The sequence below is a fragment of the Bombyx mori genome, chromosome 26, assembly GCF_030269925.1.
Source record: "Bombyx mori chromosome 26, ASM3026992v2".
Classification (NCBI taxonomy): domain Eukaryota; kingdom Metazoa; phylum Arthropoda; class Insecta; order Lepidoptera; family Bombycidae; genus Bombyx; species Bombyx mori.
Genome location: NC_085132.1, coordinates 1,962,008 through 1,986,090, shown reverse-complemented (window position 1 = coordinate 1,986,090; position 24,083 = coordinate 1,962,008). Strand labels below are relative to the sequence as shown.

At 39.3% G+C, this 24,083-nt stretch overlaps 1 protein-coding gene across 4 annotated transcripts in view; it reads left to right on the top strand.

Annotated features, from left to right (window-relative positions):
- LOC101747093 (G protein-coupled receptor kinase 2) overlaps nt 1-24,083 on the top strand; it is a 113,923-nt gene that overhangs the window by 70,802 nt on the left and 19,038 nt on the right. For all 4 annotated transcript variants that reach the window (XM_012696236.4, XM_012696234.4, XM_062676288.1 and 1 more), the window contains one exon: nt 17,827-17,939. In XM_012696236.4, coding sequence (XP_012551690.1) covers nt 17,827-17,939 — 113 coding nt within the window. The remainder of the gene's footprint in view (nt 1-17,826; nt 17,940-24,083) is intronic.

Sequence of the window (24,083 nt, the reverse complement as noted above, 5' to 3'; positions counted from 1 at the left end):
TTCCAGTGAAGCTTTCGTAACGTCCACGTTCGTAAGTGCGCTCATCAAAACTTTATCTCGAACCGAACGAAAAGTTCGGCCGTAAACTCGAGAAAGCTTGGGGGGGAGGGGGGGCATTCCGTTAACAGTGCGTGATTCATCAATGAAAAGCAAAGCAATATAAGAATTTTGCCTGAGAAGTTTGAGTATTAAAAAAGGTGCAACGTTTGTTAGCTTTATCATAATTTAAAAATTTTTTTATATATTTTAAGATCCGATTGATTTTCGTTTAACGTTAAATAAAGCCATAGGTATATCCCTTGCTATTTGAACCATAGCACGTGATGGTTTAGCGGTAGAAATAGACAGGACGGTATTTCGGGTTTGCAAAAATCAAACCCGCAAAAATTGGCGGTAGGACCTCTTGTGAGTCCGCACGGGTAGGTACCACCACCCCGTCTATTTCTGTTGTGAAGCAGTAATGCGTTTTAGTTTGAAGGGTGGGGCAGCCGTTGTAACTATACTGAGACCTTAGAACTTATATCTCAAGGTGGGTGGGGCATTTACATTGTAGATGACTATGGGCTCCAGTAACCCATTAACACCAGGTGGGCTGTGGGCTCGTCCGCCCATCTAAGCAATAAATAAAAAAGGTTAGCTTGCACCCAAGGTAAAGCTGATTTTATCTATCAACCCTCAATTCTAGTCATTTTAGTACAGTGTTAAATGCATGATTGCTGTCGTTTGCTGATATACGAGCGCGATCTATTTTGAATTTATAGCAAGAACGTGGCCTGAATACGAATTATATATTAGTTCACAAACAATTAATTGTTGATTAATATCTAATTGATATGTACGGTTTATACATCTATATGTAGGTAGGTAGTTGTGAAAAGAATACATTATAAACGCATCTTTGTCATCTTAATATATAAATGTCTGGAATAGGGTATTTTTCGGTACGCACATTTTTTAATTAAGTTTTATCGTAAACTAGCGACCCGCCCTCGCATTTAATGGATGTTATTATATATATAAACCTTCCTCTTCAATCACTCTCTCTATTTAAAAAAACCGCATCAAAATCCGTTGCGTAGTTTTAAAGATTTAAGCATACATAGGGACAGAGAAAGCGACTTTGTTTTATACTATGTAGTGATGCACCTATACCTAACGTGCAAATCAATGCGTTTCGATCCTAAAATTTTTTTTTTTTTTTTTATAACAACTAAGAGGCAAACGAGCAAGACCTGATGGTAAGTGATTCACCGCCGCCCACGGTCACCAGCGTTTACGCCAGTGCGTTGCCTACCCTTCACATAAGATAATAATAATAATAATATAAGGAGGTTTCTCACTCTGGAGTCCTAACCACTGGTGGCTTGTGTCGTAGACACCGCCATCAGCGGCAATCTATTTTTATATAGTGTTTTTAAAAAATTGTATTTTTAATATATTTTTTTTAAAAAATATTATGTAATTAATAAGATTTTAAATAAATATAAATAAATAATAATAAAATAAGATAAGATGATAATAGTGAAAATAGCCTTAATTCCATTGATTTTTTACAGACAAATGCTTGATCTTGAAGTTGAAATCATTCAGTTTCTCTTAGCCTTTCCCGATAGGTTTTGCCAAGGAGCTTCGACCTGGTTTTAAAGGTTTTAACGTCGTGTGAGTCCACACGGGTAGGTACCACCACCTATTTCTCCCGTGAAGCGGTAATGCGTTTCGATTTGAAGGCTGGGGCAGCCGTTGTACTGAACTTGAGATCTTAGGACTCATGTCTAAAAATGGGTGGCGCCATTTCCGTTGTAGAAGTCTATGGGCTCCGGTAATCACTTAGTACCAGGTGGACCGTGAGCTCGTCCACTTACCTAAGCAATAATTAAATAAATAAAAGGTTATCAACAGAGCTATACGTAATGAAGTCTTGAGACGAGATGTTCAAGTAATTGTGATCGATTTTACAGTAATGTATTTTAATTTTTGAGAACGAAATTTATAGTTGAAATATATAAGGTAGACTGTTAGAGAATGCCTATGGCATTAAGTCCGCCTTTATACTTTCTAGTATATGAAGTTATAAAAATCACTATATAGTATAAAACAAATTCGCTTTCTCTGTCCATATGTATGCTTCAATCTTTAAAACTACGCAACGGATTTTGATGCGGTTTTTTTAATAGATAGAGTGATTGAAGAGGAAGTTTTATATGTATAATAACATCCATTAAATAGTGGAGAAATCAATAATAAATTACAGTTTCCGAAGCGAAGCGAGGGCGGGTCGCTAGTAAATAAATAAATAAATAATGGAATAATTCATTTAGGAGTAAAAAGTTTTAGTTTTCGTTAAGTTATCCGGAAAAAATGTAGATAGCTTTATACCCGGACACTTTTTCCATCAGAGGCACTGAAATAGTATCTTGTACTGTATACCGGGATGGTTTAGTTATTTATTTGTTCGGCTCAGGAATCCGTTTCGCTAACGTTTTCAATTACTCGGAATGTCTCTTCCATTATCTTTAAATCGTTTCGTTTCTTAGATTGTTGTTCATTTCGTTTATTCCATATTTTTTTTCCTACCTAAGCTGATGGCCTTGAGAGGCTATTCCAGCGGAACCTTAACTAGTAGGTGAGCTCACGGGGCTCAAACCCGTCATAAAAATATCGCAAAGCACATTAAAATTTTGAGAAATCTAATATAAACAAGAAGATTTCAAAACTGGTTTGCTAATCACCACAAATCATTTACTTCTACATATTTTTATCGATAGACATTCGAAAAACTTGTTTAATCTATACTAGAAAGAAGAAGAAGAAGAAATTTTCTTCTTTTCTTCTTCTTCTTCAATCTATACTAATATTATATTATAAAGCTGAAGAGTTTGTTTGTTTGAACGAGCTAATCTCAGGAACTACTGATCCGATTTGAAAAATTCTTTCAGTGTTAGATAGCCCATTTATTGAGGAAGGCTATAGGCTATATAACATCACGCTAAGACCAATACAAGCGGAGCATCAATAAAGAATGTTTCAAAATCGGGTTTTTTTTTTCGAATTGATAACCGCCTTTTTTTTAAGGAGATTTCAAAACAGGTTTGCTAATCACCACAAAACATTTACTTCTACATATTTTGGAATGGAAGTCTTCGTGGCCTAAAGGATAAGACGTCCGGTGCATTCGTATGTAGCGATGCACCGGTGTTCGAATCCCGCAGGCGGGTACCAATTTTTCTAATGAAATACGTACTCAATAAATGTTCACGATTGACTTCCACGGTGAAGGAATAACATCGTGTAATAAAAACCAAACCCGAAAAATTATAATTTGCGTAATCAGTGGTGGTAAGGACCTTTTGTGACTCCGCACGGGTAGGTACCACCACCCCGCCTATTTCCGCCGTGAAGCAGTAATGCGTTTCGGTTCGAAGGGTGGGGTAGCCGTTGTAACTATACTGAGACCTTAGAACTCATATCTCAGGGTGGGTGGCGCATTTGCATGTCTATGGGCTCTAGTAAACACTTACAGGTGGGCTGTGAGCTAAGCGATAAAAAAAAAGTTCGAATAATGCTGAGTTTTTTATTGACTAGCTATTTCTAATTCTTTAAGCTCACGACCTTTATGCAGGTACGGTACGACCCGACGTCGGTCTCCGGTTTGCGTGCCTCTTCCACAGACCCTCTTCATGTGACGATAAAATCGATTCAGTACAAAAGGCTCTGCGTAAACTATTTCTTTTACTCTCGACTGTTTTATAGCTGTGCGATTACATCAATGCTGTATGTAGTAAGCGGATATCGGAGGGGCTGCCATTGTGGCCCCCCCCCAACCCCCCTTTCAGGCCCTTTCACGCCGAAAGTTTCTTGGCCCGGAAGTGAAAAACTTTTTAGCGACTAATTTAATTACGCGAGGATTTGGGATTGTTGCCAAGTCTACAAATGCTGTGTGAGCACAAATCTAGTTCAGAAACTATTGCTTAGAATCTTGTCTTTACAAGTTATCTTAAATGCTGTCGTAGATGATGTGAACAATGGAAACATTGCTCAGTTATCGTTATGACACACGCACTTGCGGTCAGGTAACTAAGGTGCAGTTTCTTGCCACGTACCATCCGGCTATGGAATGAGCTCCCCACCTCGGTGTTTTCCGAGCACTATAACATGTCCTTCTTCAAACGAGGCTTGTGGAGAGTATTAAGCGGTAGGCAGCGGCTTGACTCTGCTCCTGGCATTTCTGAAGTCCAGGAGCGACGGTAACCACTCACCATCAGGTGGGCCGTACGCTCGTCTGCATACAAGGGCAATAAAAAAAAAGTTGTAACTGCCAAGTCATAAATATCGCAACTTCTTGATGAAATATTGATAAAAGTCGTCCACGGCGCTGGTAAGAGAGAGAAAAAGAAGACAAATGCACTATTGGATCATCACGGCTTGCCTCGATTCACCTTGAAATCTATACTTTCAATACTGGTGGTAGGACCTCTTGTGAGTCCGCGCGGGTAGGTACCACCACCCTGCCTATTTCTGCCGTGAAGCAGTAATGCGTTTCGGTTTGAAGGGTGGAGCAGCCGTTGTAACTATATTGAGATCTTAGAACTTATATCTCAAGGTGGGTGGCGCATTTACGTTGTAGATGTCCATGGGCTCCAGTAACCACTTAACGCCAGGCGGGCTGTGAGTTCGTCCACCCATCTAAGCCATAAAAAAAAAATACGAATTTTTCGAATAGTAGTTGTCGTATTTTTGAATAACCCCGATTATGTCACATCACTACCGTTGGCTGAAGTTTCTAGAATGAGACAAATTCGTGACATAAAACCAACATAAAATTGTTATTCGACAGATTAAATTGGAGCTTTACTACGGTCTAGGGTTGTTAAACTACGGATTGTTATTTATATTTATATTTTGTACTTACGTTACGATTATCGCTTTCAAGCTATCAACGACAGTGTGAAGTTTAAATGAGAGGATGCAAGATGAAGAAATTTGTATTTTTTGACTTTTTTTTTCCTTTATTGTAAATATTTTTATTTATTTAAAAAAAAAAATATTTGAAAAAAAAAAAGCCCGCTGAGTTTGTTTCGTCGGTTCATCTCCGGACTGTGGCTTTTTTTGGAACCGGTGGTAGAGTTAACATTGTTATTTATATTTTGACATTCAACAAGTGTGTCATACTGACATCTAAGTTGAAATAAATGATTTTGAATTTGAATTTGAGATAAATTAATTTCGGCAATGGCGAATGACGATATTTTTTAAAGGATTTGTTTACGTTTTAGTACTTAGTTTTAAGATCTTTGAAATCTGGTAGTATTTATATAGGTCAATTGAACTGGCTACATGAAGAATGGCTGATGGAAGAAAACAATATAATTAAGTATTTACTGATGTCGACTGGACTGCGCCAGGTTCTAATCGATAGTGTTAAAATAGTTAGTTTTCTTGCATATATATTATCTTATATGTTGGCTAACGTCAGGGATGGCTGAGCGGTAGTTTCCGTTATCACTCGTATTCGATTGAACTCAGTTTAGTCAATAAAACTTTTCAATAATAATTATTGAAACTCAACACACACAACTTTCACAATGACAGGATAAACCGACAGTTTCGTTGCACATACCGACAGACCGACTGACTGACTGACTGACTGACTGTCAGAGACTCACTGACTGAGATGGACGGAATGACTGTCTGACACGGAATGCCACGACTCTGTCCACGTACCGCCATTTTATACTGTGGCGTTACGGAGTCTACCCTTCATTTTGTGATATTTATAAAAACAACATTTCATCATTTAAAATAATAGTCAAAACAACGTCTTAATATTATTAAAAGTCGTTAACCACTACATATATATGTATGGTTGGGCTTGGTTCTTCAGTTTTTAGATTTAGAGCGCAATCGATAAGATACTTGGTAGATTGTTAGGAACTCACCGAAGGTCTGTATCTTTGTACTTATAATAATATTTTGTAGCACTATCTTCCTAGAGTGGCCACTCCTGTCTTCCTTCTTTTTATCTCGATGAACACTTTCAGTTTTTTCAGTAATTAATTAGCTGCACTCAATATTCACTACTATTTTTCGCGATCGCACAATTTTCCTGCGCACGATTCAAACTCGACTTTATAATGACATTGATATAAGAGGGGAGAGGCGGGACTATATCGATGCGCTCGCAATTACGTTCAAAAATATTAATGCGATGTATCCATTGCAGATAGCGCAAACAATGTATCTTGTTTAATAATATAAACTAGTGGTCACCCGGTAGTCGAAATTCGACTATAATTAATTGAAATTATAAGTTTGTACACTATTAAGATTCTATTTTCAAAGACACACTTCTATAATCACAAATTTCGCCAAGACTAACACTGTAGAAAAATGTTAATAAAGACAAACAATACCAAGACACAAGATTACTATTTAAAAATGTATTTATTGCTTTTCGAAGTATTCTCCGCGAAATTTGACACATTTTTCCATACGATGGAACCAATCATTGAAGCAACCATTCCATTCGGAAGTTGGGGTCTCCAAAATGGCCGTTTTGTAGGCGTCCACAGCTTCTTCAGGTGATGAAAATCTCTGTCCACGCAATTTATTCTTTATTTTAGGGAAAGTATAGAAATCATTAGGGATTAGGTCGGGTATGTACGCCGTATGGTCTAATAATTCTATGTTTTCTTGCTCTAAAAACTATTTTGTTCTGTGCGCGGTGTGAGAACTCGCATTGTCGTGATGGAGGATGATGCGGCGGTTGCAGTTCTCTTTACGGAGTTCAGAAACGACCTGTGGCAAACAAATGCTAGCATACCATTCTGCATTAACCGTTCTTTGTCCCTCAAGAGGAATAGTCGTAACATGGCCGGTTTTGGAGACAAACGTGGCCACCATTTTTTTGCAACACTCCGTGAACGAACAATTTTTGTTGGCTTTAACTCATTTTCGAACACCCAAACTCGTGACTGGTTTTTTGTTTCGGGTTCGTACGTGTATATCCAGGATTCGTCACCTGATACAATGTTGTATACAGCATTTGAGGATCCTGCGTGGAATCTTTCGAGAGTTCTGACGCACCAAGTAACGCGAGCCGCTTTTTGCTCTTCACAGAGCGAATGCGGTATCCATCGGGAAAACAACTTTTTTACACCTAATTGTTCATGCAAGATTATTTGTATTTGACTCATGCCAATGTCTAAAGTTGCCTGAATTTCGCGGTATGTCACATGTCGATCTTCCTCAATCAGCTTACGCACAGCATCAACGTTTTCTTGGGTGACTGCAGTTTTTGGACGACCTTGACGGGGATCATCACTGAGCTTGACACGTCCACGTTGAAACTCAGCAAACCAGCGATAAATTGTGGTTTTGGATGGGGCTTCATCACCAAATGCAGAAATCATCCGGTCAACACACTGTTTTTGTGTTAAACCACTTCGAAAGTCATAATAAATCATCGCTCTTGAATTTTCTCGAGTCAATTCCATTTTCTCAACGACTAAACAAGTTTGACAAAACCTCGTGACAAGACCGAGAATATTTTTTTAAATAAATAAATGGTATTCGATTTTTAAAACCAAGGAGTTTTCAATTAAAAAGGTTTTAATATGACAGGAACACTGGAAATATTCCATTCCCGATACTTTTAGTGCAGCCCTCGTATTTAATCTATTCTCAATTTGACAACCGACGTCAAGAACAAAAGTTTGACAATAAATAAATAGTATGCATCCGTGTGTGCGTCAAATACATGGTAGTGTGTGTAATGTTTTCTTTATTGATTTAATGTATCTTTTATGCATTATCTTAAAAAAAAATAACATTCGGCACTCCTCTATATTTCTCTATAAATGTGGGAAATTTCATACTCTTCCGTCCGCGCAATTTTCGTAAAAAGGAATACAAAGTTTTTCCTTCACGTATTAATATATAGATTACTCTGGCCGGGATTTTAGTGGCACGTGCTTATTATACTGCAAAGTTCAATTACAACATTTCTCCGTTGTGTGAATCGCGAGCTTATCTCTCTCTCTCTCTCTCTCTCTCTCTCGTCTGTTGTTGGAATTGGATTTAATTTCACTTTCACGTTTCGTTAACGTTTGAAGAGTATCGTAGAATGAGATTTGAGAACGGATAAATGCAATGTTGTTTTTTTTTTTTGTTTTTGTTTTAGCTGATTATATATTTTAGTATAATTAAATTATACTAGTGGTGCCCCGGTAGTCGAAATTCGACTATAATTAATTGAAATTATAAGTTTGAAATTTTTTATGATTGTATTGTCAAAGACCATAATCACATAAAATACTTCTAAACACAGGCTTCGCCAAGACTAAACTTTAGAAAAATAATAATATTAATAACACTGAAGTATACTATATAGGTCTATGATTAATAAAGACAAACAATATTTAATCTATTCTCAATTTGACTACAGACTTTAAACAATAAGAAAAGTTTGACAATAAACAAATAGTATGCATGCGTGAGTGTGTCAAATAGATGGTAGTGTGTGTAATCTTTTTTTTATTAATGTAATGTATTTTATGCATAATTAAAAAAAAATACTAACATCCTACACTCCTTCTCTATATTCTCTATAAGTATGGGAAATTTCATACTCCTCCGTCTGCGCAATTTTCGTAAAAAGGGGTACAAAGTTTTTGCTTCACGTATTAATATATATAGATATATTAGGACACTTGAGCCAATTGTTTGTTAAGTCTCTCCTACAGTTTTAAGACGCAGATGTGACGTCATCACTGTATGCAAATGTTAGGCCTTGAATTGAAAAAAAAAAGGTATTAAGTAAGGCGGACTAAAAATAGCTTTAGATGTAAGAGGCTGTGTACGCATCTTCTGAAATACGACTGATCCGATTTTAGTTGACCTAGCATTGTCGGGATCTGGTCCTCTCGGACTGGGTAAATCGCGACCGAGGACGTCTCGCCTTCCGAGCGACGCAGGTGCTCACGGGACACGGCTGTTTCGGTCGCTACCTGCACCTCGTCGCCCGGAGGGAGCCGACTCCGAAGTGCCACCACTGCAGTGGCTGCAACGAGGACACGGCGGAGCACACGCTCGCGTACTGCCCCGCTTTCGCGGAGCAGCGCCGCGTCCTCGTTGCAAAAATAGGACCGGACTTGTCGCTTCCGACCGTCGTGGCTACGATGCTCGGCAGCGACGAGTCCTGGCAGGTGATGCTCGACTTCTGCGAGTCCACCATCTCGCAGAAGGAGGCGGCGGAACGGGAGAGGGAGAGCTCTTCTTCCCTCTCGGCGCCGTGCCGCCGCCGTCGGGCCGGGGGTCGGAGGAGGGCGTTTGTCCAGCTCCAGCCCCTATGAGGAGGCAGTCTCCTCCCGGTGATGGTCACGGGGCGACCTAAGGGGGTTGAGGCTGCGCCGCACGCTACCGTCACTCTAGCGCGCTGGCACCAGGAGGACGGGACGGCGCGTCGGCGGCTGCGGACTGCGATGCGGTCCGCATTTTCGTCGTCGCTGTCGTCGCCGAACATACTGTTGAAGAGCAACCCGGTCGGCGGTGTATCGCGTTCCGACCCGGCAGGCTGGTTCTGGCCCAGCGGGGTATCCCGGAACACCAGCGGCACCGCCCGGGCGGCCTGGTAGGGCCGCCGTACCGCGGAGACCGACGTCGTTGGTCGTCGACTATCGCCTCGACGACCCGTCGGTCGGGCGTCCTCGGGGTGGCGCCGCGTGTCTGGTTGTAGTGTTGACCGCGGGAACCCCCCTACTCTGTCCAGGTTCTGAGCCCGGACGAAGATCGGACGTCGGGTGTAAGAGTGCAGGGGAGTCGTTTAGTGGGTGGGCCCTAAAATCCTTGGGCCCGCGATCTGCTCTCAACACCTGCAGATCGTTAAGTCTCACATACCCCGCGTGCCCCCTAGGCGCGGGGACCTCGTAGGAGGTTCGGCCCTCGGCCCGAAAAAAAAAAACAAAAGCATTGTCGGGATCTATTGGCGGCTGTAACCAGTTATCATAAAGTGGGCCGAAAGCTTGGAAGTCTTCGACGGTAATAATGTGGCTTATAAATAAAAAAAACTATTAACATATTTCGCCTTGCTACTTTAAGGATATACTATAACGTTAGGATAGGATAACGTTAAAGGGATAGTTCCCAGTTATCATCATTACATCAATTTACAAGCACAAACTTTGCTCGTAATATTTTTTTCCCAATGCATAACATAGTGTTTTATTATTATTTATTGCTTAGATGGGTTGACGAGCCCACAGCCCACCTGGTATTAAGTGGTTACTGGAGCCCAAAGACATCGACAACGTAAATGCGCTACCCACCTTGAGATATAAGTTCTAAGGTCTCAGTACAACGGCTACCCCACCCTTCAAGCAGTGATGGGCAAAAAGTAATCAGATTAATAATTACAAATTAGTTACATTGTAATTGGTAATTGAGATACTTTGTAACAGGTTACTTAAGTAACTGATTACAGCGAGTACTTATTGTAATCAGTTATAAATTAATTCGATTATAAATTAATCTAATTACATTAACTGTAACAGATTACTTATGTATTTGAAACAAATTACTTGTAATTACTGATAATTGATCACATAACTATTCTGTTATGATAAGTTAGGTAACCTTACAAAAAATGTCCAGCCTTTTTGACAAACACAAAAATGAAACACATGTTATATACTTTTTTTTTTAAATCCTTTATTATTTTACGTAATTTTTTAAAAATTAATCATTGGCAGATTAAATTAAACAAACATTAAGTATTTTGCTGATTTATACTTTAAATTACTTTTAATATGACTCTTTTTTCAAACATTTCGTCTGACAGGCGGTTGGTTGGCTTTCGGGCAATTAATCATAGAGTACGAAAACAAAAAAAAAGTCGAAAAGAAAAAGCAAGGTCGTCCCCCACCCCGCACACCTTCCTTTCTAGTTCATGATGAAGTGAGCCTTACCTATTTATTTTTATTGAAGTACATAAAATCTACTTATCTAAAAAATCGATGTATGATCTATATATTAATACGTGAAGCAAAAACTTTGTATCCCTTTTTACGAAAATTGTGCGGACGGAGGAGTATGAAATTTTCCACACTTATAGAGAATATAGAGAAGAAGTGCACAATGCTAATATTTTTTTAAATAATGCATAAAAGATATATTAAATCAATAAAGAAAACATTACACACACTACATACCATGTATTTGACGCACACACGCATGCATACTATTTATTGTCAAACTTTTGTTCTTGACGTCTATTGTCAAATTGAGAATAGATTAAATATTGTTTGTCTTTGTTAATATTTTTTATAGTGTAGTCTTGGCGAAATTTGTGATTATAGAAGTATAAAATACAATCATAATAGTGTACAAACTTACAATTCCAATTAATTATTATAGTCGAATTTCGACTACTGCGGGACCTCTAGTATATATAAATATGAGTGTTATATTCAAAGTAATTACGATTTACGATGTATTTGACTACTATGTAATTAGGTTAAATTGTAATTTAGTTATATTGCAATTAAATACATTGTATTCAATTACTTTCACATCCAAAGTAATTCTAATTACAATGTAATTGATTTCTACATAATCAGATACATTGTAATTAAATTATTATGTAGTTTAATTAAACTATATAATAATAAAAATCTAATTAGTAATTACTAATTAGATTACAAAAGTAACTAGTTACGCCCATCACTGCCTTCAAAACGAAACGCATTGCTGCTTCACGATAGAAATAGGCAGGGTGGTGGTACCTACCCGTGCGGACTCATAAGATGTCGTACCACCAGTGAAAGTAAACTGGTTTGAGCACTCCCCTGCAACCATATTTTCTTAAATTACATATGTCGATGAGTAGATGAGCATGCGGTACACCTTGTAAATTATTATCGGGTTAAAATGTACCAATGCCTATTTCAATATCCGATAGCTCTTTTTTATTGTAATCTATGGGTGTTAAGATACTTTGAAAGCTCCTAGAGGGCTTAGGCTGAAGCAGGTACACGTCAAGGCTGCTTTACGCGTTACCTATACTACGTCAGCGGAAGGGAGATGACGGATTGTCACTATTGTAGTTGCAATGAAGATGACAATGTATACACGTTCAAAAGTTGCTCCGTCTGGGAGCGTGGTGCCCTTGTCGCACAGATTGGATTGGAAGACAATAACCCGTCGCTTGAGACGAAGGGCTCGACGAGTAAATTAACCCTCAGAGACAGCCTACTGAGTTTCTCGCCAGATCTTCTCAGTGGGTCGCGTTCCCGATCCGGTGGTAGATTCTGCGAAGCACGGCTCTTGCTAGGGTTCGTGTTAGCAACGTCGTCACGTTTGAGCCCCGTGAGCTCACCTACTAGTTAAGGTTACGCTGAAATAGCCTCTCAAGGCTCTCAGCTAGGTAGGAAAAAAAAGGAAGACAATGCTTGACTTCTGTGAGTTCACCGTCAGAAATTAGCGGTGGATCGCGATAGAAAGAGAGAGAGAGTAAGAGTTCATTCCTTATCATATCGTTCCAGCCCTGCTTGAGCGAGGATAGGCTTACACTCAGATCCAACACGTGTAGGAGGTGGCTTCTCTCGTTAATCCGGATGGGGGCGGAGAAGGCGATGAACAATAGTTAGCGTAATTGACGTCACAGGTCCAAGCACCAAAGAGCGACCGGTTTGCGATGTATCCTCTTAGACCCGGCTTGCGGTTTCTAATGCAGCCGGATATCCCTGAACACTATACTGGTGGTAGGACCATACTGATGGTAGGACCTCTTGTGACTCCGCACGGGTAGATACCACCTCCCTGCCTATTTCAGCCGTGAAGCAGTAATGCGGTTTGAAGGGTGGGGCAACCGTTGTAACTATACTTAGACTTTAGAACTTATATCTCAAGGTGGATGGCGCATTTACGTTGTAGATGTCTATGGGCTCCATTACTCACTTAACACCAGGTGGGCTGTGAGCTCGTCCACTAATCTAAGCAATAAAAAAAAAAACTGACGGCATTACTCTTACCTCTTTTGTGTTCTCTTCCGCGTAGGGATTACACCGATAAAAAAACTGTTCTGAGAGAATAGGACGATGTTTCAATCCCTATGGAGTTTCCTTAAAAACTGCACACGAAGTCATTAATCTCTTAGGTTGATCCAATGTAAAACGTAATAAATATAACATTAACACGAACATTATTGAGTCATTAGGCGTCTTCGTTATCAGACCACAGTTTGTCTGTCGGTTATTGACACACGGAGTGCTCCATTTTTGTGTAGCACGAATTGTTTAATTGATTGTAAGTGAAGGGTCGAGAGTTTATGTTTGAGTCATGGTCCTCGAAAGAAACGTCTGGAGTTGAAGCATATCTTAAGACATTAGGTCTAAGTTATAATTGTACAGTTTTTTTTTGTTACCCTTGTAGGCAGACCAGCATACAGCCCATCTGATGGTGAGTGGTTACCGTCGCGCATGGACTACAGCAATACCAGGGCAGAGCCAGGTCGCTGCCTACCATATTATACAACGGCTGTCCCGCCTTTCAAACCGAAACACATTACCGGTTCACGGCAGTAATTGGAACCCGTACGGACCGGCTCATAAGTAGGCTTACTGGTGGTAGGACCTCTTGTGAGTCCGCACGGGTAGATACCACCACCCCGCCTATTTCTGCCGTGAAGTAGTAATGCGTTTCGGTTTGAAGGGTGGGGCAGCCGTTGTAACTATACTGAGACCTTAGAACTTATATCTCAAGGTGGGTGGCGCATTTACGTTGCAGATGTCTATGGGCTCCAGTAACCACAGGTGGGCTGTGAGCTCGTCCACCCATCTAGCAATAAATAAAAAACTTAAACATTTCCTCAGAGCACTCTGCCCGCGATACCTCTAAGCCAAGAGCATGTTTCTCAATAGCGTTTCACTTACAAAGTTTTATAATTCCGGCCCCAAGGATTAATTACAAAACCGCGAATTTTCATTACGCCACCGCTGAAACAGAGCAAGCAAGAACCTACCACAGCGATCCGTCAACGTTGCCAACTAAGACGTAAACTTGATTATTTTTCTTGTAGTTAACTATAAATACTATATCGTTTTCCTGTTTGCTCCTTTCTGTTGTTTCGTTTGGGGAGGATCGCGTTGCGCACGAAATAAGAAAGAATATAAGTTAAAACGTCTAGGGATGACCGTTGTAAGGCGGTGACGATAGTTTCGTCCTAAAGCGATAGATTGGATGGGAATGTTTTTTTTTTCAAATAAGAATTTGGCTCCAACGCCTTTGGATTTTGCCAATGTCAAAGTATGTAAAAAAATGACAGGTGCTTAGAGAGAGAAAAAATTAGTAAATACAAATAAATTTTGTCGGTTTTTTTGCATTAGGAATGTTTTGTTGAAACCCAATTATTGATGTTGTCTTGAAATCAATTCGCTTGAGCGCTTACCTATCTTAATATCTAACCAAGTGACGTAAAGAAACTTCCTCAATAAGGAAGCTAGGTATAGTGTTTCGATTCAATGCGAGATACAGTGCAAAATTATATTGAATAATGACGTCACTATTCACAAACGTTTTACAAAATGGATGTCAAAATTATTAGCTTTGTACTAGAACTCGATCGAAGATTTAAAATTCTTATATCTGAGAAGTTTATCAGATTTTCGTCATTTATCTAATACACATTTATTTGTTATAAAAAATACGATATCAGTGTAGTGGCCAATTGCAAAGATGTCTTCTTGTTTGGAGATACATTTTCGGTTATTGGTCGTATCTGCACCGAACTATTCCCACGAAGACTCAACCCTAATTCACCTAAATTGTTTGATAAATGTAAGAATCCGCTTAATGTGTTACGTTTTTGTATTTTCGTATCTCGCAATGTTACGATATCCTTGGCGGTAATATAATATATTATTATAATAGTTATGGTTATGGTAATAGTTATGGTTTAATGTTTTTTTTTTTTTACTTTTATTTGAACTTGTTTGGATTTAGAAATTGAGATTAGTTATACGAACGCCACTTCGATTTGTACCACTGATTACCAAAATTATTTGTATTATTAAAGCATTAGTAGCTTAACATATCACCCTGAAATCTCTTTGTCTGCTAAATGCCATGTGTCGAAAGAACGTATAAAACTAATTTAATACATTTAAAAAAAATACTAATAAAAATAGCAAAATTATTATTAAATCGTTCGTATTAATTAATGTATTTATAAATGTATATTTTTTTCTATCTCTAGGTGTATCGCGGTTTTTTTATTTCATGAAGTGATTCTTGTCCACCTGATAGTTGATTGAAAGAGATCGTTCTTAGCGATAAAGCCTCCCAATGTACTTTTTTGCATCTAATGTTTTGCGTTTTTATTTATTTTGATGTACAATAAAGCATACTCTCTCTCTCTCTCTCTTTCTGTCTTTCTCCCTCTCTCTGTCTCTCACGCTCTGTCTCTAATATAAAAAACGATAACGTCATTAATTACAATGACAGGAAATTTTCCTTAATTAACGTATCACGTTATAAGTAAATGATTAATTGTAATATGACCACAGAGATTTAAAATAAACATACATTCATTTCAAAATATTTTTCTCAGTAGTTTCTTGTTAGACTTCGCCATAAAAGAAAAGAAAAAGTTGAAATATTTATACTATCAGGTCGTTTTGAATAATTTACATGTTATGATGATGTGTCCACCGAACACGTCCGAAATGTGTGCTAAATCGGTAAAATCGTCGGGAAATCCAATGCCCCACACCCCGTCACACCCCAACTATATAGGTCCTCATTATCCATTCGGGTTATAAACATGTTCCCATGACGACTCGGATCCCGAATCGAAGGATTCGACCTTCGGACCAGCGAAAGGATTCCCGAAATAGTTTCGTTTTAATATAGGTATGATAGCGGGCTTTGAGATATGAGATTAGATAACTTCGGACAATGTTAGGAAAATCCCGAACGTAGTTCACGGCTTCTTGTCGAAGATCTGCGTTGTAGTCGAGAGTAGTGTTGAGTTTTCACGATTGACTTCCACGGTGAAGGAATAACATCGTGCAATAAAAATCAAACCCGCAAAATTATAATTTGCGTAATTACTGGTGGTAGGACCTCTTGTGAGTCCGCACGGGTAGGTACCACCACCCCGCCTATTTCTGCCGTGAAGCAGTAATGCGTTTCGGTTTGAAGGGTGGGGCAGCCGTTGTGACTATACTCAGACCTTAGAACTATATCTCAAGGTGTGTGGCGCATTTACGTTGTAGATGTCTATGGGCTCCAGTAACCACTTAACACCAGGTGGGCTGTGAGCTCGTCCACACATCTAAGCAATAAAAAAAAAAGTTTATTTTCGCAGATTTTGTAGAAATTGCTAAAGGATTTTTGAATAAAAGTTCCTTTTTGTATGTTCCACGGGGAGTGCTCTGAGGAATTGTTTGAGATAATACCATCATCACGCTTTTACCATCGCACCGCCACCGGAGTAAAGTTCGTAATATATAAGTACATAAAGACGTAACCGTAGTTACTATTTGATAACGTCCACGTCATTCTTTAATCGCGCGCCCTCCCGAATGTTTTGGTCGTATTAAAGTGCATTATACTCTAATGCTATAAATACGCGATAAGAAGCGAGTCGCTATGGCAATACGTACAATCTATATATTAATACGTGAAGCAAAAACTTTGTATCCCTTTTTACGAAAATTGCGCGGACGGAAGAGTATGAAATTTTCCACACTTATAGAGAATATAGAGAAGAAGTGCACAATGCTAATATTTTTTTTAAATAATGCATAAAAGATACATTAAAGCGATAAAGAAAACATTACACACACTACATACCCTGTATTTGACGCACACACGCATGCATACTATTTATTGTCAAACTTTTGTTCTTGACGTCTGTTGTCAAATTGAGAATAGATTAAATATTGTTTGTTAATATTTTTTATAGTGTAGTCTTGGCGAAATTTGTAATTATAGAAGTATAAAATACAATCATAATAGTGTACAAACTTACAATTCCAATTAATTATAGTCGAATTTCGACTACTGTGGGACCTCTAGACTTATGAATTTTGCGAAATGTCGCATCGAAACCGATAAATAACGTTTGTTTTGTTTGACTTTGAAGTTTGTATAGTGGTTTTGTATCTCTTGATCTATGATCGGTGTGGTGTATTGTATGTATGTTATTTGAAGAGAGAAAAATATTTATTTTATGGATTTTTTTTTATTTTTCTTTGTTATTGGTGTAGATGGGACGTGGCTGTGACTTGGTTACAGGAGCCGGTAAGCAGTGAAGTCTGGATTGTCTGTACACCAAAGGTCATTAAATCCACAAAATGGAATCTTTTAAATTATTCCAGCAAAAGATCTAAGAGTGGTTTATAAAACTTTTGTTATTTCTAATGTAACGACGGTACATGTGCGTGTAAAACAATTTTTGGACAATGGTAAAAGGCAGTGATTCGTTTGACAAATGTATATATAGTAATATATAGTTCATCTGATGGCATTATAATTTTGCGGGTTTGATTTCTATTACACGATGTTATTCCTTCACCGTGGAAGTCAATCGTAAACATTTGTTGAGTACGTATTTCAATAGAAAAATTGGTACCCGCCTGCGGGATTCGAACACCGGTGCATCGCTCAACACGTATGCACCGGAAGTCTTATCCTTTAGGCCACGACGACTTCACCAAGGCACAGCTGTGCTGTTGTACCGTTAAGGAATACCCCTGACCTTGGTTCGAAAAATACTTGTATATGTTATGCGGTGCATCGTTATTGATAAGAGTTATTTTCTTGTTTCAGATGTAGGTTACGATTACGTGGTAGATCAGCAGCCGATCGGGAAGCTACTCTTCAGGCAGTTCTGCGAGAGGAACAGGCCCGATTATCACAAGTACAACAGCTTTCTTGATGCTGTAAGTATTAATTACCACGGAATTGAAGTCACAAAAGCTCCTACCCGCTAAATGCTTCGTAACGTACCGAAAGGGGGTGATACCTAATGTGACTGACTATACGTCCCGCTTTCGAGCTGTCAGTCCCGCTGTCCCCAACGAGAACAAAAATGTCCCGCTTTCATTTATCTGTTGTCCATGTCCCAAATCCTTATTGTATTACAAAATACATACTAAAGTAACTGTAATTTTGCTGTAGAAAAGTAGTTTTTTGTTGCGAAATTATATATTATGTCGTGGTTAACGACTTTTACTAATATTAAGACGTTGTTTTGACTATTATTTTAAATGATGAAATGTTGTTTTGATAAATATCACAAAATGTAGGGTAGACTCCGTAACGCCATAGTATAAAATGGCGGTACGTGGACAGAGTCGTGGCATTCCGTGTCAGACAGTCATTTAAGTCCGTATCGGACGGCCCATCCGTCTCAGTCAGTGAGTCTCTGGCAGTCAGTCAGTCAGTCAGTCGGTCTGTCTGTATGTGGAACGAAACTGTCGGCTTACCCTGTCATTGTGAAAGCTGTGTGTGTTGAGTTTCAATAATTATTATTCAAAAGTTTTATTGACTTTTTATAAACTGAGTTCAACCAAATACGAAAGATGACAGAAACTACCGCTTAGCCATCCCTGGCGCCCCGCCCCGACACATAAATATTATTTTAAAGGCAAGTTGGTGTAAGAATTAAGATGTCAGTGAGGGTAAGATACCATAATAAATTATTTCAAGTCATTATTTAAACCATATTTTTTATTTTGTACTTAAATATTACATCTATTTATATATGAAATACTGTAGGCATCCCGCTTTGACACGATGAAAAAAGGTCACGTTAGTGATACCACATTCGTTGAACATGGAGATCCTACAGTAATCAAATGTGGTTTTTTTTTCCTACCTATGCTGATAGCCTTGAGAGGCTATTTCAGCTTCACCCTAGCGTATAGGTGAGCTCACGGGGCTCAAACCGGAGTGGTGCTAACACTGGCCCTAGCACGAGGAGTGCTTCGCAGAATCTACCACCGGATCGGAAACGCGACCCACTGAGAAGATCCGGCGAGAAACCGAATATGTTGTTTAAAATGATTAGAGATTCGCCTTAAGTGCGTGGTCCGCAGAAAACGCTGCTCGATTATTGTCTACACTGGCGACGTAGACATGGGCAATGCAACGCGTTTGATAAGCATTTGATTTATAATAAAAACAAAAATAAAAAATAATGATTTAAATTGCTATTTGATTGTGCGCCTCGTCTCACTGAAGACCCGATGTAAATCATTCTAAATATAGGGTCGGTCGTAGAATTCTCTGACCGCCAAGGAATAATATGCTTTTGAAGTGAAACTTCTTTAGGCGCGTTGAGGGTAAAATTTATTTCGCGACAGATTCGTTACGGCTAGAGAGAAAAAATACAATTTAAGAAGAGCGAGAGTGAGAAAACAGACAGTGCGTCTCGCGAACCACTCGACCGTGGAAATAAGGAAAGGATGAAGTGAGCTAGGTTGTTTCTCTTATACATATTATTATAATTCCCTATTACAGGAGAAATTTGATTTAAGAATGCAAATCGAAGAAAACCACAATACTTCAAACCGCAAAAGAAGTTGCACTTCTTTCACGTGCACGAAGTTGCAAACGCACCATTTTATTTATTTATTTATTCAGCCGCGTAATAAAATGATTGTTTTGAACATAATAATACCTCACGAGACGCGTGTACCTTGCGTTATCAATTTACCAACCTACATTTTTCTGTCATCAATTGACACAGCACGGCCCGACAAGGAAAACATGTCTAGTTCTTCATTGAAAACACGCGTTCTCTTATCTAGCATCTTGTGTCCTTGTACTGAAATTTTGCATGTATTATTTTTTTGACATTAAATATATTTTATCGAAATGCGTAGGTACTTGATTCGTGTTCACGGATTACTTCCATTATGAAGGAATATTTAATTGTAATAAATAATTAATAAATAATATTTAAATATAAAAATGAATTGCTGTTCGTTAGTCTCGCTAAACCTCGAGAACGGCTGGACCGATTTGGCTATTTTTGTTCTTGAATTATTTGTGGAAGTCCAGAGAAGGTTTAAAAGGTAGATAAATATGAAATTGCTCGGAATGAAATAAAAATAACAAATTTGTTTTTCCTTTGACGTGTCCCCCGTCGGACGGATTCCTTTTGTTTGTTTTAAGTTTATTTTATACAAAAATGTAGGTCTTTTATTTATCGATTGAGGCACTACGAAGTCTGCCGGGTCAGCTACTAATTATAATAAAAATCAAACCCGTAGAAATTATGACGGATTGACACCACCGCCATGCCTATTTATGCCACGAAGCAGTAATTCGTGTCAGTTTGAAGGGTGGGGCAACCGTTGTACTGTACATTAAGACCTTAGAACTCATATCTCGAGGTGGTGGTATTAACGTTGTAGATGTCTACGGGTTCCGGTAACCACTTAATACCAGGTGGGTCGTCGTGAGCTTGTACACCCATCAAAGCAATAACAAAAAAAAACAAAAGTAGTATACCTTATCTCGGTATGATAGTCTTTTACAAGCACTTTTTTTTTTGCTTACAACCAATTAGCAAGCAAACGTGTACGCAAGATGTACTAAAGAACGCAAGATGTACTAAAGAAGATAAGACAGTTAAAATGGCGATGGACAGGACATATGACAAGGGAAAGCAGAATGAAATGGACTAAAATTATAACAGAATGGCAGCCACGTGATGGCAAAAGAAAAAGAGGTAGGCAAGCTAGAAGATGGACAGATGATATAAAGATGATTGGAGGGACAATTTGGTCCAGAAAAGCTAGCAATAGAGAAGAATGGAAGCAACTGGAAGAGGCCTATGTGTCACAGGACACGCTAATCACTGAACCGGGAAACCCGATGTATTAGATTAGATTTAAGTTAAAGCATTTGCTACTATGTGTAAATATCGTAGATTAGTATCAGCAATAAATACTTACAAAAAAAAAAATTTGCAAGCAAAAAGCAACCGATATACAATGACCTCGCGATCCATCTTATTAAGACACAAATTTTATTGTGGTCCGGGTAATCGCGGAACCGCTACTTTAGCTGTGCATTTGTTATCTAGGAATCTGATACGATTGGTATTTATCGTATTCATCAAAATAAATTGTTAAAAAAAAACTAAAGAATCCACACACATCAAACACATCACATATCATGACACATACTCCCGACGGCTCTCGATAACGAAGACGAATTGTGATTCTGTGTGATTTCTGGCACGATAGACTAAAACCTTTAATAATAATACAATTTCTTCGGACACGTTTCGCGACGAGATGGCCGGTCCATAGAACGCCTCGTTGTACAGGGAAGGGTTGACGGTACAAGACCGCGCGGGAGTTCACCAATGCGGTGATGCACGTCATCACGGATCCTGCTGACCTATTAACGGTGCTTTTAGGCACTACAAGCACCGGTCACCGTCCTCGTCGAACCCGTCGCTTGCGACGAAGGGCTCGACGAGCGAAATAACCCACAGACACAGCCCACTGAGTTTCTCGCCGGATCTTCTCAGTGGGTCGCGTTTCCGATCCGGTGGTAGATTCTGCGAAGCACTGCTCTTGCTAGGGTCAGTGTTAGCAACCCTCCGGTTAGAGCCCCGTGAGCTCACCTACACACGCTAGGGTAAGCTGACATAGCCTCTCAAGGCTATCAGCATAGGTTTTTTTGACGTTCAACAAGTATGTACTTTCATTTATGTTGAATAAAAAAAATTTTGATTTGATTTGGTTTGATCTTCCGAAATATAAAGATTAAATTGCCGAATTGAATTTTGCAATTTCGTTACGTTTCGCACTTGAAACGCGAGGTCCTCTATTCCAATATCGGACGCGCCCGGTGGGGGGGGGGCCTGGGGCGTCATCTCACCGAACCGGCTGACCTTTATCCGAGCCGCCTCTAAATGATTCCGGCCGTTTCGTTCCTAATTGGAAGATTTCGGTAACTTAATTAATACACAAACGCATTATGTAGGTCAAGTTACTTTGTAATTGCATTATTTTAGTTAGTCACTAGACGCGACCCGCGGGAGTCGCTCGCATTAAATTCGTTAATCAGAAACTACATTTTCTTGTCTCGGATGCTTATAGCGTACATAACACAGGAGAAAAGGCTAGCTCAGGGCCGTTGTATTTGAGACGTTCATTGAACTGTTTGTTAACTTAATTGATGACACTATGAGCTATATGTTACGAGCGAGGTTCGAGTAGCAAGCTTGTCAGTCCTGACATTAAAATTCGTCCAATTAAATTTGATGACTATTGCGTTATTTATTAGGTACTTTTTTCTTTAAAGGCGTATCTATGATCATTCAAAACAAAACCCTACTAAACTATTAATATGTAAAAAAACCACCCTGTATACACACAAGTTAAATTAAAGGCCTAACTTTGGTTGCTTATCAACAACTCGAGTGCCTGAATTTTAGATGGTTCGAAGGGAATCAAGTTTTGAATTAAGTTATACTGCACTTAAGACTTCGTCTCGTGAGCGCAGACTACTGTCGAGTGGCGGTTCGGAATACAGGGTGATGTCCATTTGCTAAACTCCAGAAACCATTAGTAAGCCTTGAGGCGGTATCTAGTTACGAAATTGAAACGACCAGTAAATGCCAACTTTTTTTTTTATTGTCCTTGTAGTCAGACGAGCATACGGCCCACCTAATGGTGAGTGGTTACCGTCGCCCGTGGACTTAGGCAATGCCAGGGGCAGAGCCAAGCCGCTGCCTACAACTTTTGTTTATAATATAGCGCCACGAAAAATCACTTCCAGGCGGCTTCCTTCGATTACTTATGTTCCGATTTGAAGTCTCCTGTCTTTGTTTTTGGGGGACATCCACGTTGTGAAGTATATGAATAACGGTTTTCTGTTTTTTTTCTACCTATTTTAGTAATCTCGAGGGGTTATACTAGATTCACCGAATTAGTAGGTGAGCTCACGGGGCTCAAACCTGACGACATTGCTAACACTAAGCCTAGCAAGAGCAGTGCTTCGCAGAATCTACCACAAAAAGGTTTTCGTTCAACACATGTTGGGCCGCGATCCAACTAAGCCAATAAAAAAAATATAAACGAGTGTAGGGACCACAAATGTCCCCATAGCATCTAACAATTATATGTATGTGTTAGCGGTAATTATATTGCAATGACGCTACGTCTGTCTCGGGATAGTCAGGCTGTCGATAGCACGTTAGGTTGTAATCCCAATCAATATACATTAGTCACTTAACTGAACACGTGTATTATTAATCCTTGCCCGATATAGAGATTCAACACGAGTAACGATATTATAATTTTAGAAAGTTATTAAATATTTTGTTGACCCCGCACGTCAGTTGATTTTTAATTGCGCTACATAAATTGCGTGCAGTGCAAACGTGCATTAGAAAGTGCGATTTTCCGTTTTGATCATGCACTCAGCCGGGTTAGGTGCCGGATAAAGATATGTGTCGCTCTGACAGCGTGAGCCCGCTTACGGGTATCAATCTATATCTGATGTGGAATTGGCACGCGTTCCTGTTTGATGGGCGGGGCGGATAGCCGGTATATCATTGATTCTATGAGCTGATGTCTCACGGAGGATTATGGTATTGGAGCTGTGATATTTGTCGAATTCGGGACAGCTTAAGCGCCAGACTATCTATAAAAGTATAATAAACACAAGTCCTCATGGCCTGAAGCAGGGGCTCCCAAACTTATTTTGTCTACTGCCCACTTTTTTTTTATTTCCCTTGTTGGCAGACAGAGGTAACAGTGGTTACCGTCGCCTATAGACTTCAGCAATGTCAGGAGCAGAGCCAAGCCGCTGCCTACTGCAACTTTGAGAATAAATTATTTTTTAGCGTCCCCATTTTTTTATCTACTGGAAACCACTATAGCAAGAGCTATGGCGGTGTCGAAGATTCCTTCTAGATGAAATTAGAAATCGCCTGCCAAGCCTCTACATAACTCTCATTTTTTTCCTGGGTCTCTTACCGCCCCCTTTAGGCCTGCAGTGCCTACGAGGGGGCATTATCGCCCACTTTGAGAAAGGCTGGTCTAAAGGATAAGACG